The sequence below is a fragment of the Vipera ursinii genome (assembly GCF_947247035.1).
Source record: "Vipera ursinii genome assembly, chromosome: 13".
Classification (NCBI taxonomy): domain Eukaryota; kingdom Metazoa; phylum Chordata; class Lepidosauria; order Squamata; family Viperidae; genus Vipera; species Vipera ursinii.
In genome coordinates this window covers 289,662-304,328 of record NC_139526.1, presented here as the reverse complement: position 1 = coordinate 304,328, position 14,667 = coordinate 289,662, and the positions used below count along the sequence as shown (strand labels likewise).

The window sequence follows — 14,667 nt, the reverse complement described above, 5'->3', positions numbered from 1 at the left end:
GGCTGTAAACTGGGCCCCCCTATCGGAGACGACTCTATCGGGAAGGCCATGCAGCCGGAACACCTGTTGGATGAACATGCGACTAGTGGCGCGAGCTGACGGTAAGCCGCGACAGGGGATGAAGTGCGCCATCTTGGTCAACATGTCCACCACCACAAACACTGTCGTGAAGCCGGAGGATGGGGGTAGATCCGTCAGAAAGTCCATGGACACAGCCCCCCAGGGTCTCTTGGGTGTTGGCAAGGGCTGCAGTAAACCAGGCGGGGCCCCTGTCGCTGACTTGGCCTGCCTGCAAGGAATGCAGGAGGTGACATAAGACTGGACATCGTGTCGGACTCGGGGCCACCAGAAGGTACGGGAGACCAGGTTCAGAGTCTTGAACAGGCCAAAATGCCCCGCAGCCGGGTTATCATGACACTGGCTGAGGACGAGTCCCCTGAGTGGCCCTCCTGGAACATAGAGCCGGTCACGATAATACAGGAGTCCATCCGCGACCGACCAAGGCGAATCTGGCCCCACCTCTTCCTTCCGCTGAGCCACCCACACCTCCTGCTGCTGCGCCTCCCGGATCCGAGCCCGTATATCCACCGGCTCCCGCACCGCAGCAAAAGACTCGACGGGGATCACTGTCCTGGGCGGAAGCTTGTCTTCCGCTCGGGTGTATTCGGGCTTTCTGGACAGAGCATCCGCTCTCTGGTTGTGCCCGCTTGGTATGTACCGCACCCGGAAGTCAAACCTCGCAAAGAAGAGGGTCCACCGGATCTGGCGTTGATTCAAATTCCGAGCGGTCTGCAGGCTTTCCAGATTCTTGTGGTCCGTCCGGACCTCGATCTGATGCCGCGCCCCCTCCAGATGATGCCTCCAAGCCTCGAACGCCGCCTTGATGGCCAGCAGCTCCTTCTCCCAGATGGTATAGTTGCGCTCCGAGGGGTTCAATTTCCGAGAGTGATACGCGCAAGGGAAAAGGGTACCGCTGGGCGTCGTTGCCTGGAGTAACACGGCCCCAATGGCAATGTCGGAGGCGTCCGCCTCCACGACAAACGGCCGTTGCGGGTCGGGATGTTTCAAGATGGGCTCCTTCATGAAGGCGTCCTTCAAAGCCTGGAACGCCTGTTGTTCAGGGGCGTTCCACTGGAACCGAGTCTTCTTCTGCAGGAGCCGGGTGAGGGGGGCTGTCAAGGCAGCAAAGCCAGGGATGAATGTCCGATAGTAGTTGGCAAATCCAAGGAGTCGCTGAACGTCCTTCACGCGACGCGGGGGTTGCCAACTCTGCAACGACTCGACTTTACTCGGCTCCATGGCGATGCCCTCAGGAGAAATGCGGTGACCCAGGAAATCGATGGTCACCTGGTAGAACTGGCACTTCTCCAACTTGGCAAACAGCCGATGTTCCCGGAGGCGCTGCAGGACCTGACGGAGATGCTGATGATGCGCTTCACGCGATGGGGAGTAAATCAGGATGTCGTCCAAGTAAATCACGACAAACTGGTCCAACAGATTCCGAAAGATATCGTTCATAAAATGCTGAAACACAGCGGGGGCGTTGGTCAGGCCAAACGGCATCACCGTGTACTCGAAATGTCCATAGCGAGTACCAAACGCCGTCTTCCACTCATCACCCGGCCGAACCCTGACGAGGTTGTAAGCTCCACGCAGGTCCAGTTTCGTGAAGATCTTAGCCTCCCGGAGTCGGTCCAAGAGCTCGGGGATGAGGGGCAGTGGGTAGCGGTTACGCACCGTGATGGCGTTGAGTTTCCGGTAGTCACAGCAAAGCCGTAACTCGCCCGACTTCTTTTTGACGAAGAGCACGGGCGCAGACACTGGCGAGGACGAGGGCCGGATGAAACCACGAGCCAAATTCTTTGTCAGGAAGTCCCGCAATGCAGCCAACTCGGGCTCCGACATGGAGTACAAACGCCCCACTGGGAGAGGCGCATCAGGGACTAGATCAATGGAACAGTCGTAGGGCCTGTGCGGGGGTAATTGGTCCGCCTCTGACTCGCTGAACACATCAGCAAAGTCGGACAGTTCGGGAGGCAAGGAAACCCCTGAGGAACCCTCCACCTGGCCGGCACAGATATGGCGGGTGTGGTCCACGCACTGCAAACTTGGGAAGGTGACCAAGTTCTGAGACCAATAGATCTGTGGATCATGCGCCCGGAGCCACGCCAGTCCCAAGACCACGGGGAAGTGCAGATCCGAAGTGACGTAAAACTGAATGGCCTCCACATGGGTACTGATGGCCATACACACGGGTTGCGTGGCGGCCGTAATAGGCCCGGACAGGAGCACTCGACCATCGATGGTCTCCACAAGCATGGGCGGATCCACTGGACACTGGGGAACAGCCCATTTGGCCACAAAGGCCGAATCCATAAAGTTAGTGGTAGCCCCAGAGTCAATTAAGGCATGGACCGGAATCCCCTCTGGCTTGCCAGGAAGGATCAGTCGTGCCTCCAAAATCAAATGCCGTGGAGGTTCACAGGCACCGTCGGAACGGCGTCGCTCGGCGTGGTCGTTGTGGGTCGCCCGATCTTTCACACCGTCTAGATCGGGCTCGGGCCGTTTCCCGATAGCAAAGCAGGGGACTTTCTCGGGGCAGGCTTGGTCACTGACGCCCGCTGACGCTTCTTCGGGCAAGAAGCAGCCAAATGTCCAGGGTCCCCACAGTAAAAACACAACCCCTCCGATCGTCGTCTGTCCATTTCCGTCACCGATAGACGGGACCTGGCGGCACCCAGCTCCATTGGCTCCTCCCTCTGGACTGGGGGCTCACGCACAACAGGGGCGGCAGGGGTCTGTGGGGTGGCACGGTGACTCTTACGCTGCTGCAGCCGGGCATCGATCCGCAGACAAAGATGGATCAGCCCATTCAGGTCTGAGGGAATGTCCACGCGGGCCAGCTCATCCAACATCTCCTGTGACAAGCCATCCTGAAAGGCATCCACGAGCGCAGCCTCATTCCAGGCGGAATCCTGGCTAAGCAGCCGGAAATCGCTGATATAGGCCTGTAGAGGGCGCTGACCCTGCCTCAAAGCTTTCAGGCGTCGGGTGGCAGTCTGCGCCTTAATCGGGTCCTCGTACATGAGGCGCATATGGTCACAAAACCCCCCAAAGTTATCCAACAAAGGGCTAGGCTGTGCCAACAGAGGCGTGCCCCAACGAGCTGCATCTCCCGACAGAAGGCTCAACATGAATCCCACCTTATCTCGGTCAGTGGGGAAATCAGCTGCTCTCACGCTGATATAAAGCTGGCATTGTCCCAGGAAGGCAGGAAACAGTTCTGGTTTACCTGCAAATTTATCCGGCATAGCTATCTGACATTTCCTCCTGGGTGGGGGTGCAGCATGTACCTGAGCTTGCAGTTGTGCCACCTGAGCTGCCAGCAAAGTGAGTTGCTGGGTGAGCTGGGCATTCTCGGCAAGAAGCTGCTCCATCGTAGTAATAAGGGGTGGGTGGCTGAAAGCAAACTGTTCTGAACCAGCCCTCTTCTGGCCTTGTAAAGGCAAACCCCTATTTAGAAAGAAGAGACTGGAGAGCGTCCAAGGCTAAAAGGCATCCGCCAAGATTTATTACGCAGTTAACAAAAACACTAGAGCTTGTCTTCTCAAGCGGAAAAGTTGCTTTCAGCAACCAGCCCCTCCCCAAACACTCCTTTTATAGAGAGCTCAGGGCGTGGTCTCCCTGTGCCTCCTCCCGAGGAGTCCCACATTCTTTCTTTGTTTGTTCCTGCTCGACTGCCTCCTGCATCGGGCGTCCTTGAACAGGGCCAGCTGTGGGTCATCATCTTCCGCACTATCGGGCTCACGCAGCTGAGAAGAGGGCCCCGGCTGGGAACTCTGCCAAGCCTCCACGCCATCATCAACCGGTTCGTCTCCCACACGGTCCTCCTCCCCCTCATCTGAGTCATCCGACACATCTGAGCCGGCTGCCGAAACCACAGGCTGGCCCTGAGTCACAACAGGCACTTACATAATTGAACCCAAGACTAAAGTTCCCTCCCCCTGATACAATGTAACAAGTTGCAATTCCCACTCAAGAAAGGCTATCATAAATCACATTCACCAATTAATCTAAAACCGGGCTCTCCTCCCCACTTTACAGCCTGCCAAACTTTATCTAGAATTGACCATGAAGCTCACCCAGCTGCAATTGTTTAGACTAACTTAAAAAGCTCAAGCATCCCCCCCTTCCCCGCATCTACATCTGCAAATCCCAAGCAACAGAAAAAGCACAAGTAAAGCAAAGGTAAAATGGCTGCAATTTCTTAATTGTCACAGCGTTGACAGACGTATCAGAGGATTGGAAAAGAGGATTGAATTTTAATGTGGAGAAAAGCAGGATTTTTTTTTAAATTCCATTTATATCCCGCCCTTCTCCGAAGACTCAGGGCGGCTTACAAGCTTAGCAGTAGCCTTCATTCTATGTATATTCTTCATCATTCTAAGAACATGGAACTTGATTATACAAATGATGTATATGTTTATACTGGCTTTTCCTAAGCTGATGTTTTACAGAAGTTGAATAATGAAAGAAGTCACACTAAGGGAAGCTAGTTTAAAGAAATTATATCCCAGAGTTCTGAAGATGCTGGCAGATGTTATCTCAGAACCATTGTATCATATCTTACAAAAGTCCTGGAGTACCAGAGAACTGGTCATAGTTCCAATAGATGAAACCAATTAAAAGAACCTCAAGACAAAGATTTCTTCCTTAAAGAACATTTTATTTAGGAAACAAAGTATTGGCACTTACATAATTGAACCCAAGACTAAAGTTCCCTCCCCCTGATACAATGTAATAAGTTGCAATTCCCACTCAAGAAAGGCTATCATAAATCACATTCACCAATTAATCTAAAACCGGGCTCTCCTCCCCACTTTACAGCCTGCCAAACTTTATCTAGAATTGACCATGAAGCTCACCCAGCTGCAATTGTTTAGACTAACTTAAAAAGCTCAAGCATCCCCCCCTTCCCCGCATCTACATCTGCAAATCCCAAGCAACAGAAAAAGCACAAGTAAAGCAAAGGTAAAATGGCTGCAATTTCTTAATTGTCACAGCGTTGACAGACGTATCAGAGGATTGGAAAAGAGGATTGAATTTTAATGTGGAGAAAAGCAGGATTTTTTTTTAAATTCCATTTATATCCCGCCCTTCTCCGAAGACTCAGGGCGGCTTACAAGCTTAGCAGTAGCCTTCATTCTATGTATATGCCTGCTTATTAGGGCTTTCACACACACCCCAAGCGGCATTATTACAAAGTCAGCTTAATTGCCCCCAACAATCTGGGTCCTCATTTTACCTACCTGGGAAGGATGGAAGGCTGAGTCAACCTTGAGCCTGGTGGGATGCGAACCTGCACTAACTGCAGGCAGCTGGTGTTACTTAAGGAGGCATTAGCCCACTGCTCCACCAAGGCTCTTTTCTTACGCTATGGTAAGAAAAACCAAAGGAACAAGTACAGATGTGGCAAAACCTGGCTCAAAAATACTAACAGTGAGAGGGACTTTGGGGTCCTAGTGGATGATCATTTAAATATGATCCAGCAATGTGCAGCAGTAGCCAAAAAAGCTAATGCAATCCTTGGTTGCATTTACAGAGGCATAGAATCAAAATCACATGAAGTATCAGAACCCATATTTCTAAGGGGGCTTTTTCTAACTCTCTTCTCTTTACTTTTCTGGGTTCTGCCATGCTCCTGGAGGGGAGGGGGGAAACGCTGCAGGCTGTTTCTATGGGAGGGGAACCTCCCACCGAGCAGACCCTGCAAATTCTCCAGCTCTGGATCCTCAAGCTCCTCAGAAGAGGAGATGGTGACAGAATGCCGCCACAAGCCTAGGTGGTCAATGGGCGTTGGAAGGAAGGAAGACTGGGAGAAGAAGGCGGCCAGAAAGGTGACGCTCAGACGGGGCAGTCATCAGCCGGCCTGGAAGGAGTAGAGGGAAAGGTCTCTCCATCTCAGAGAGGATGAAGAGGATCGTCCGGGGCACTCCAGCCGATTGCAATCAGCATGATGAAAATTGCCCTCAACTCCATGAAGGAGGAGAAAGCTGAATCCTACTGAGGTACCATCCGCCTGGGATCTGGCAGGAGAGCCAACGAGGGGGAAACTGAACCTGAGGTTCTGGATCCATCCGAAGGAACCATCAAAACTGTCGCGGTTGCCGCTGCTGCAGCCACCCCTATCATGTAGAAACTACAGACAGAGAAGGGAGACGGCACAAGGGGGAAAACGGCACTGATCCATCCAGAAGTTCCCACCATTAGATGTGAAGTTCCATGGGGAGCCACAGCACCCTAACCCAACTGACCGAGCCAGAATTTGCATCGTGCAAGCCGCCCTGGATGGCATCGCAGTGCACTGGGTCGTAAACCTCCACGATTCTGATGCCCCAGAGCTGCTGAATTTCAATCAATTCATGGTCTCCCTCAGGTGCTGTTTCGAAGGCCCCTTGGCCAATTGGAAAGCCTGGGAGCAGATAAAGACGGTGAAACAGGGCAGACGGCCAGTGGTGGAATACACCCAGGAATTCCGAACCCTGGCCAGCAGAGGACATCTTGCTCAGCCATTTCAAAGATGGATTGAACTACGATCTCTACAGTGCCTGCCTTCCTCGGGGAGATCCTCATTGGCTGTAAGACTGGTACGTCCTAGCTGAGGAAGCTAAGATCGACCTGGCCAAGAGGCAATGCAGAGTACGGAGGTCATGGGGGAAGTCATCATCGGAGCCGACCCACGAGCCAGCAGAGCAGTCATCATCCTCCAAAAGAACCACCAGGTGTTTCAAGTGTGGAAAACAAGGGCACTGTGCCGCCGAATGCTGCTCTTGCATCCCGACTGGAAAATCTGACTGGACCCTGGCTGGGAAGCCTGGAAAGCCACCAGCAAAGCCAAAGGAGACGGCCATGGAAGGCATGGAGGCCATCAAGTTCCCTGCCTCCACTCTGTAAGGAAAGGGAACTTCGGCCCACACTGGAGGACCATCCCACTCACCCAATGACAACTCCGAGGACAAACACCTGGTGGATCTCTCTTTGTTTTAAGGGAGGCGAGATGTCAGAACCTATATTTCTAAGGGGGTTCTTTCTAACTCTATTCTTTCTACTCTTCTGGGTTCTGCTGTGCTCCTGGAGGGGAGGGGGGAAATGCTGCGGGCTGTTTTTTTGTTTTCCTCTATCGCTACACTGTTTGCTGTCTCCACATACCCACTCTTTGAACTATCTTTCCCCTTGATGTCAACTTGAAGGGGGGAAGAGAAAGGAATGCGCCTCCGGGCACTGGTTTATCTCCGCTTTCGTAAGGGAAGGTGTGAAGAGCCGACAAAACATCGCTGCACCCCTGAGACAGCCTGGCGTTATCTCCTCTTTCCCACAATGGACTTAACACCTGGAGATTGGCCCGTTTGAACTGACTCGATGAACTATTGGGGTGGGGTTTGCTTGGGACACTTTTAACCTATTGATCTGAGCAGGAAATCCTCAAATCTTGTCTATTATGCCTGCTATCAGCTTCTCCTAATAAAAGTTCCTTTTGGAAGAAACTGCTTCCATGAGTCCTGCTTTCTTAGGATGAGTTTTTGAAGTGGGTCCTGACATGAAGTATTTGTACTGCTTTATAAAACATTAGTAAGACTACACCTGGAATACTGCATGCAGTGTTGGCACTCCATTACAAAAAAGATGTTTAGACTTTGGAAAAAGTGCAGAGAAGACCAACTAAGATGATTAAGGGCCTGGAAACATATGAAGAATGGTTGCAGGAACTGGATATGGCTGATCTAGAGAAAGGAAGGAATGGGGTGACATGATAGCAGTATTCCAGTATTTAAGGGCCTGCCAAAAAGAAGAGATGGGGTTAACCTATTTTCGAAAGCACCAGAAGGCAAGACAGGAAAAAATAGATGGAAGCTAATCAAGGAGAGAAGCAACCTGAAATCAAGGAGAAACTTTCTAACAGTGAGGGCAATTAACCAGTGGAACAGCTTGCCTTCAGATGCTTAATCACCGGAGGTCTTTAAGAAGAGAGTGGACAGCCACCTGTCTGAAATGGTATAGGGCACGGGTGTCAAACTTGCCGCATCACGTGACGTGTCACGATGTATCACAATGTTTGTCGCATTGCCGGAGCTGGGGTGGCTGTGGCCTCTGCAGTTTGACACCCCTGGTATAGGATCTCTTGAACAGGGGGTTGGACTAGTGGACCTCCAAGGTCCCTTCCAGCTTTATTCTGATTGAGATGCTTTGTACGTTCAGCCATCTGAACCAGGTGCTAGATGTTTCAGAAATGTTCCTGGACATTTTTTAATTAAATCTGATCTCTCACATGTTACATTCTTTAGGCAGGCTGAAAAGTTAAATATTTCTACTTGTGCCCAAGTGAAGAAAGATATCCTGTACCAAAAGGCCCACATTGCGTTTGCCAGCCAAGAAGGAACAAGTGCCTATTATCCTCTTATCCAGCCATTTCTAGGTACGTTATTAAGTGCTTCCATTCTTGCTGTTTCCTCCAGAATTAACTCACCTACTTTCTTATTTATTTTTAACAATTCAGACATGGGGGCAATCTACACGGTCATTTTACCCCCATTAGTATGATATCTGTACTATTCATAATATATGACGCGTTCTCCAAAATGTCCTTTGGGTCCTATTTTCCTACAAAAATCCATTGTTTAATCTCTAAAAACTTTTGTCACTGGGCTTCCATTGTTTTTCATGCAATACTATTTCCAGAAACATTTCAAAAGTACTAAAATGGATAATGACTATGATAAAATCAAAATCTGAAAATATGGGGTTATGCATTATGAGTAGACTAGGAGAAAATACAGTGGGAATAATGGATTAACATGCACAGATTTATTCACATTTTATTGTTAATTATATTAAAAATTATTAAATGTATAATCTTCCAGGTTTTGGAAGAGGGGTGTAGAAAGTTCTTGTTTACATGATGGAGATAGTAACCCATCTGGACACATCAACTTCCACCCCAACTTTAACTACCTTTTACTTAAATCTGCTTGGTTTCAAGGAGGATTATCCAGAAGTATATGATGTTACCTTTCCCACAGAAATCTCTTTTTTCTCTTCTTTTTAAGGGGGAGCTTCTGTTGAAGAGCTGAAAAAGCTGGCTAGATATCATGTTGGTATGGATATTGATACATTTATTAATTTAAATCCGGAAGAACTAAAGGTTAGTTCTAACATTGTATCATATATTGCCTTAGGCAAGGTGGGATTATGTCAAGATTAGCAGTGGGCTTCTCCAGCCCGCCCCCCCAAAAATCATAAGTCATCTGAAGTCATAAAATATAATCCAATTTTATGGTGTTCTCATCCTGGGCAATGTCATCCTGAGGGCCTTGCATATGTTTTCATGAACAGACTAAACTATTGCAAATGTCACACAAAAACATATCCAGTGTCTCTGAAAGGCTCCTGGGTGTAGAAGTTTGTGTGAATCTGTTGTAGGGATATTTCCCTAATTTGCTCCTGGGTACAATTTATTTTATCATGCGGCTTCAGAAGATTATCAGGCTCCAAGGTGGAACAGGAGAAACTGTTAAAAGTGTTTTAAATTTCACAAGTGCATTATGTAAATGAAAGCTCTATTTATAATGTGTTCTGGATAAAAGGAATGTAGAATATTCTGGGGGAGAAATAATCATTAACAGAAAAGCTGTTTGTGATAACGCTGCCTGAATCAGCAAAGATATTGCAACTATATTGCAGAAACTCAGTGTCCAGGATGTGAAAAATCTGCTTGGTGTTAATTTGCCTGATTTGAAAGAAGTTGAAAACTATCCTTCTGTTGCCATGTGGATCAAGAACAACTTTCAGTCTGAACTGGATTCCCTTGGAATTGGCCTGGTTGGAGGGCGGGCAGCCCTGTTCTCTACTTCTATGGGCAGCACCGTGTCAAGTACGTCTGTTAGTACAGAGCCTGACGATGCCTTAACTGCCACCTCCCCTGTTGCCCCCATCATGGCATCAACCTTATCTAGTCCAGGCAACATCAGTGTTACCAGCCCCAGGACCAGTTCTGCCTCCTCGAATTTGAACCTATCCACTTCTAGAGATGCCACTGAGTTCTATTCAACTCCTGAGTTCAAAAGAACTCTTATGACTAATGAAATCTCTCCCTCCATTAACAATACCCAAACAACTGTTTCTGATAGAGTGCCTAAAGATGCTTTCCCCACCAACATGTCTTCCAGTGTTAGAACTGATTCGGATAATACAGTGGCTGGGACAACTGTCCCTACAGCTGCAAGAAATACATCTGTCCCAACTGAAATTACAATAGATTCCAACAGTGCCACAAACAACACAACAGACTTTCCTATAAGTGGAATCCCAGCCCCTTTCATTGCAAGAGAGATCAACACAACGACTTCTAATGAACTTATAACAGTAGTTCCCTCTTTGAACATTGCTGCTACTTTAAATGAAACTGGTGGCACACTAGTCCCTATCATCTCTAGCACTGCCAGGTTTGTCGTAAATAGAACACTCGGCACCAGTTTCAATAGCAGCACAGCCAGCAGAACAGTCCTTCCTTCAGTATCAACAGAGTCCCCCACTGTTGTCCCCACCACTTCCTTAAAAGTCACAGCTGTTCCAGATGGAACATTATTCCGCAGCACTACAAGGTATTTCAACACAACCATCTTGAGTAAACTTTTAACAGATTCTAACAACAGCACAGTCAGTTCCCCAGTTGTTACTACCAATCCCTTAGATTCCACCACTGTGCTTACCTCCAAAACCAGAGCTATTTCTTACAATGTTTCAGTAACTTCAAATGATACCATAAAAGACACTCTTTTCCCTTATAATGCAACAAGTAGCAATGGGATCTCTTCTGCTGAAACAACAATAGCTTCTGATAGCAACACCACAAGCAATGACACAGCATTTCCTGCCCCTGTGACCGGTGGTCTCAATGTAACTATTCTTCACTCACCCACTGTTGTCACAAAGTTCACTGTTGGTGCAGATACAACCACACCCAGAAGTGACTTCACCTCTGTCCTGTCCCGTATAACCAGAACAACTTCCAAGCGGCTTTCAACACCCCCTACGCACATGCTGGCTACAAACCCAGCATTGCTCAGCAAAAAGCCCATAACAGTTACAGACAAACAGCCAACTGCATCAAGCAAAACAACTTTCCATTCCCAAGAGACCTCTCACACGGCAGCTATTCCTCCACTATCCCCCGCAAATCGAACGACCACAAACGCGGCCACGTCCACCCAGAGAAGCAGCAGCAGCAGAGCAGCTCCGCCAACAAAACCACCATCGTATCCAACTCCAAATGGCTACATTAATGTGAAGCCACTAAGTGGTATGTATTTGTGTTTAATTATTTCTCTAATTGCCTTTGTTTTAGAGGAGGGTGAAACTTTTCAGTAAAGAAAACTGAGTAATTCTGGCATGAGATCTGAGATGAAATTAAATAGATTTTCCTCAAGACAACAGAGATGCTACGTTTAGGAGTTTCTGTGCCATGGAGATAGCTCTGAAAAATGAGGCTTCCATTATTATTCTGGGTATATTAGCTGGGGGAAGAAACACATCCAGTTTCATTAAAAGTTAACTCTGTGTCACCTCTGAGATCTGCAAAGGAGACCCTGGAAGAGGCAAACGACCAAAGAGACATTTCAGTGTTGGCAGTGCACCCTGCTACTTGCGTACAGGTAAGTAGGAAAGCTTGCTGATTGCCCACTTTGCCTTCTTGTGGCTGGGCTCGCCTGAGGCTTTGAGAAGGGAGAGTGATGAAGGTATATGCAATCTGGGACTGCCCTATGCTTTATTCATCCTCCATACGTTCAGTTGGAATGCAAATTCAGTTCTCCACTCAGCTCTCTGTCCCTTGCCTAGTTTGGGGCTTTAACTCTGAATCGGCATCAACAGCTGCGAGAACCGTCTGCGGAGGAAGATAGTTGGAATGGTTGACCTAACTCATAAAGCTAAGCTAAATCAGATCAGACCTAATTAGGGTTTGAATGAAAGATCAAGAAGGAATACTAGAGGTGTAGGCTAGAATGGGATTTTAAAAGTACTAGATAATAGCAAACTATAATACTTTCATATTGTGGCATAGATAACATATCTGTATTCTCAAATGCTCAGTTTGAAGAAGACCTTTACTGTCATATTTCTCCTGTAACAATTTAGACAGTTAATCCCAAAGAATTATTAACTGCTCTAATAAATTAGTGGATTAAGGTAACAAAAGAAGAATTATTTATCTCTAATTTCATTCTACCTTTCTATAAGGAGAAATATGAAGGACCTCCTGATCACTGAAAGTGATATGAGCTAATGTATGGAAGATTTTATCTTTAGGCTGTAATAGGATATCAAGAAATAACAGATAATACACAGGAGGCATGACTATGGATCAAAGGTCTGGTTCTCCCTCACTTTTTTGTGACAAGACCTTCATCTTGTCCCAAAAAGATGAGAGGGGGTGAAACCTGCTATTGCTTTAAAAGCCAGGATACCAGACATAGATTTAATCCTAGCCATAATACTGCCTGGTTCATTGCACTAAACCAGGCCTTTCCAACCTTTTCGCCCATTGTACCACTTTTAGGATATGGCAACATCCGAGTACCACCAGTCACCTAGCAAGGTGCCAAAAAAGGAAAAAAGTGATGAAGTACACGTAGTCCTCAACTTACAACAGTTCACTTAGTGACTGTTCAAAGTTACAATGGCACTGAAAAAAGTGCCCCCCAAGCCACAGCTGAGTAAGACACAGGCCTGCCTGTCCAACGGCGCTCTTCCCCCTGTCCGAGGTTTTCACTGTTGTGAGCATTTCTGTTGAGGATTGGCAGCAGGGGTGGGATGGGGGTTGTTTGGTTTTTATTTTTCCCCCCTCTGCTGGGTGGTTGCAGCAGGTTTTGGTCACTTCACATGACCCTGGGACACTGTGGCCATCATAAATATGAATTAGTTGCCAAGCATCTGAATGTAAATCACAAGACCCTGGAGATGCTGCAACATTCCAGCTGATCGGCGCTCCTTCTGGGCTCAGCAGAAGCACCAGGATCAGCGCCGAGCTCCAGCTGGAACCTGGCGCTGATCCTGACAGCCCCGAAGAAGCGCTGATCCTGGCGCTTCCGCTGAGCCCTGACAGCCCTGCAGTTCCAGCCATTTCTCGCTCAGGCTTGTGCAGTGCTGCCACCGGTTCAGCTCATTCCCCTCCCCGGCTACCACCTTTCTAGGATGGTTGCGTACCACCTGCCAAATACCAATGTACCACAGGTGGTACTCATACCACTGGTTGAAAAGCCCTGCACTAAACCACAAATGTTAATTATAATTTGTTGATAAATTATGTTTGGATGCCTTCCGACATCATGCTTATTCATCAACAATGAGCTGCAAACTTCAAGGATCAGTTCATCCATTACATTAAACCCTAAAGAAGCAAACCAAATAATGACTCCACATGGTCTATGAATCCAGCCATAGTAACTTTTTATATTATTCCATATACTCATGAAAGAGGACAAATAAACTTGATGGGATGACGTTGTACTGTCAGCATGATCTAGCCACTGTTCTTGAATCTGAGCCTGTATTGAGTAATAGTCTTAGACGAGCTTAAGTCCCTTAAAATGCAAATAAAGATCTTGATTCCTGTTTATTTTCTCCATGTAGCATCAGCTTTAAACACATCATTCAGCTGGACACTTCTGGCATTGTCTCTCACCATCGGAATCTCAATTCAGAAGTAAAAATATGGTTATCTCCTCTCCAACCCAACAATTATTGGTGATGGTACCCATAATAGTTTCAAAATTCTACTACAAAAACCATATTGACTCTTGGAAAGATATCAGTGCTAAGCAGACTATGTCTAAGTGGACAGGTGTCAAAATTTCCATAGAAAATCATCGCATCATTATTTGCTTGAAGATGAACCTGCATTTATTGTCCCTTTTCTGTGCCCTAATTGATTATATTAGTTGAACACAACATGATCATATTTCCAATGCATGGAGATGCTACCTTTCCACTGGAGTTTCTCAGTTCTGAATGGAAGCAACTTGAAACTTACTTTTTCAGCGTCTGTGTTGGCATCTGGAATTTAGCAGCAGCAGCAGCAAAACTGCTTGATTCCCAGCAAAGAGAAGAAAAGGATTCGATCAATTCAGACCTAATTTTCTAGAAGCACCAACTGACTGTGTCCTGGGTTGGAGGCTGGCTTCAGTAATTGCTTCCAAAGATGCACATCTCCTCAATTCCCTTATGAACACCTAGTCCAGTATTTGATTCTGAGGTTATTCGCTTTGTCTCTTGTATATACAGTTCTAGTTTTTCCATGCTGAGATAATGCTTAGCCTCTCAGCAGAATGATCGTGTCACAGCCAGTTGTTTCCTACTGAATGCATGTTTCATAATTATATGTGGAAAATAATATTGCCCAAATATTTGAAGACTCAGATTATTCAAAATATCACCACAATTCTCTTGCTTTGGCTTTTAATGCTCGTCAGAGCATTCTCCTTGAATACTCCTTACCATTTACTAGCTTCACATTTTGAATCGGCTTAATAGATGGAGCAAACGGAAAGCTATGCCCACTTGCTTTTAAGCATGAGTGCTTGGATAGCATTAATGACAAAGGAATAGATTTTGAAT

The 14,667-nt window shown here is 47.2% G+C and overlaps 1 protein-coding gene across 1 annotated transcript in view; it reads left to right on the top strand.

The window, feature by feature from the left end:
- Positions 1-14,454, top strand: part of LOC310646151 (uncharacterized protein) — a 41,854-nt gene extending 27,400 nt beyond the window's left edge. The window contains exons 20-24 of the mRNA XM_083372401.1: positions 8,343-8,473; positions 9,105-9,199; positions 9,739-11,356; positions 11,627-11,708; positions 13,684-14,454. Of these exons, the coding sequence (XP_083228527.1) occupies positions 8,343-8,473; positions 9,105-9,199; positions 9,739-11,356; positions 11,627-11,708; positions 13,684-13,801 (2,044 nt within the window). The 3' untranslated portion in view covers positions 13,802-14,454. The remainder of the gene's footprint in view (positions 1-8,342; positions 8,474-9,104; positions 9,200-9,738; positions 11,357-11,626; positions 11,709-13,683) is intronic.
- Positions 14,455-14,667: the final 213 nt, after the last annotated feature.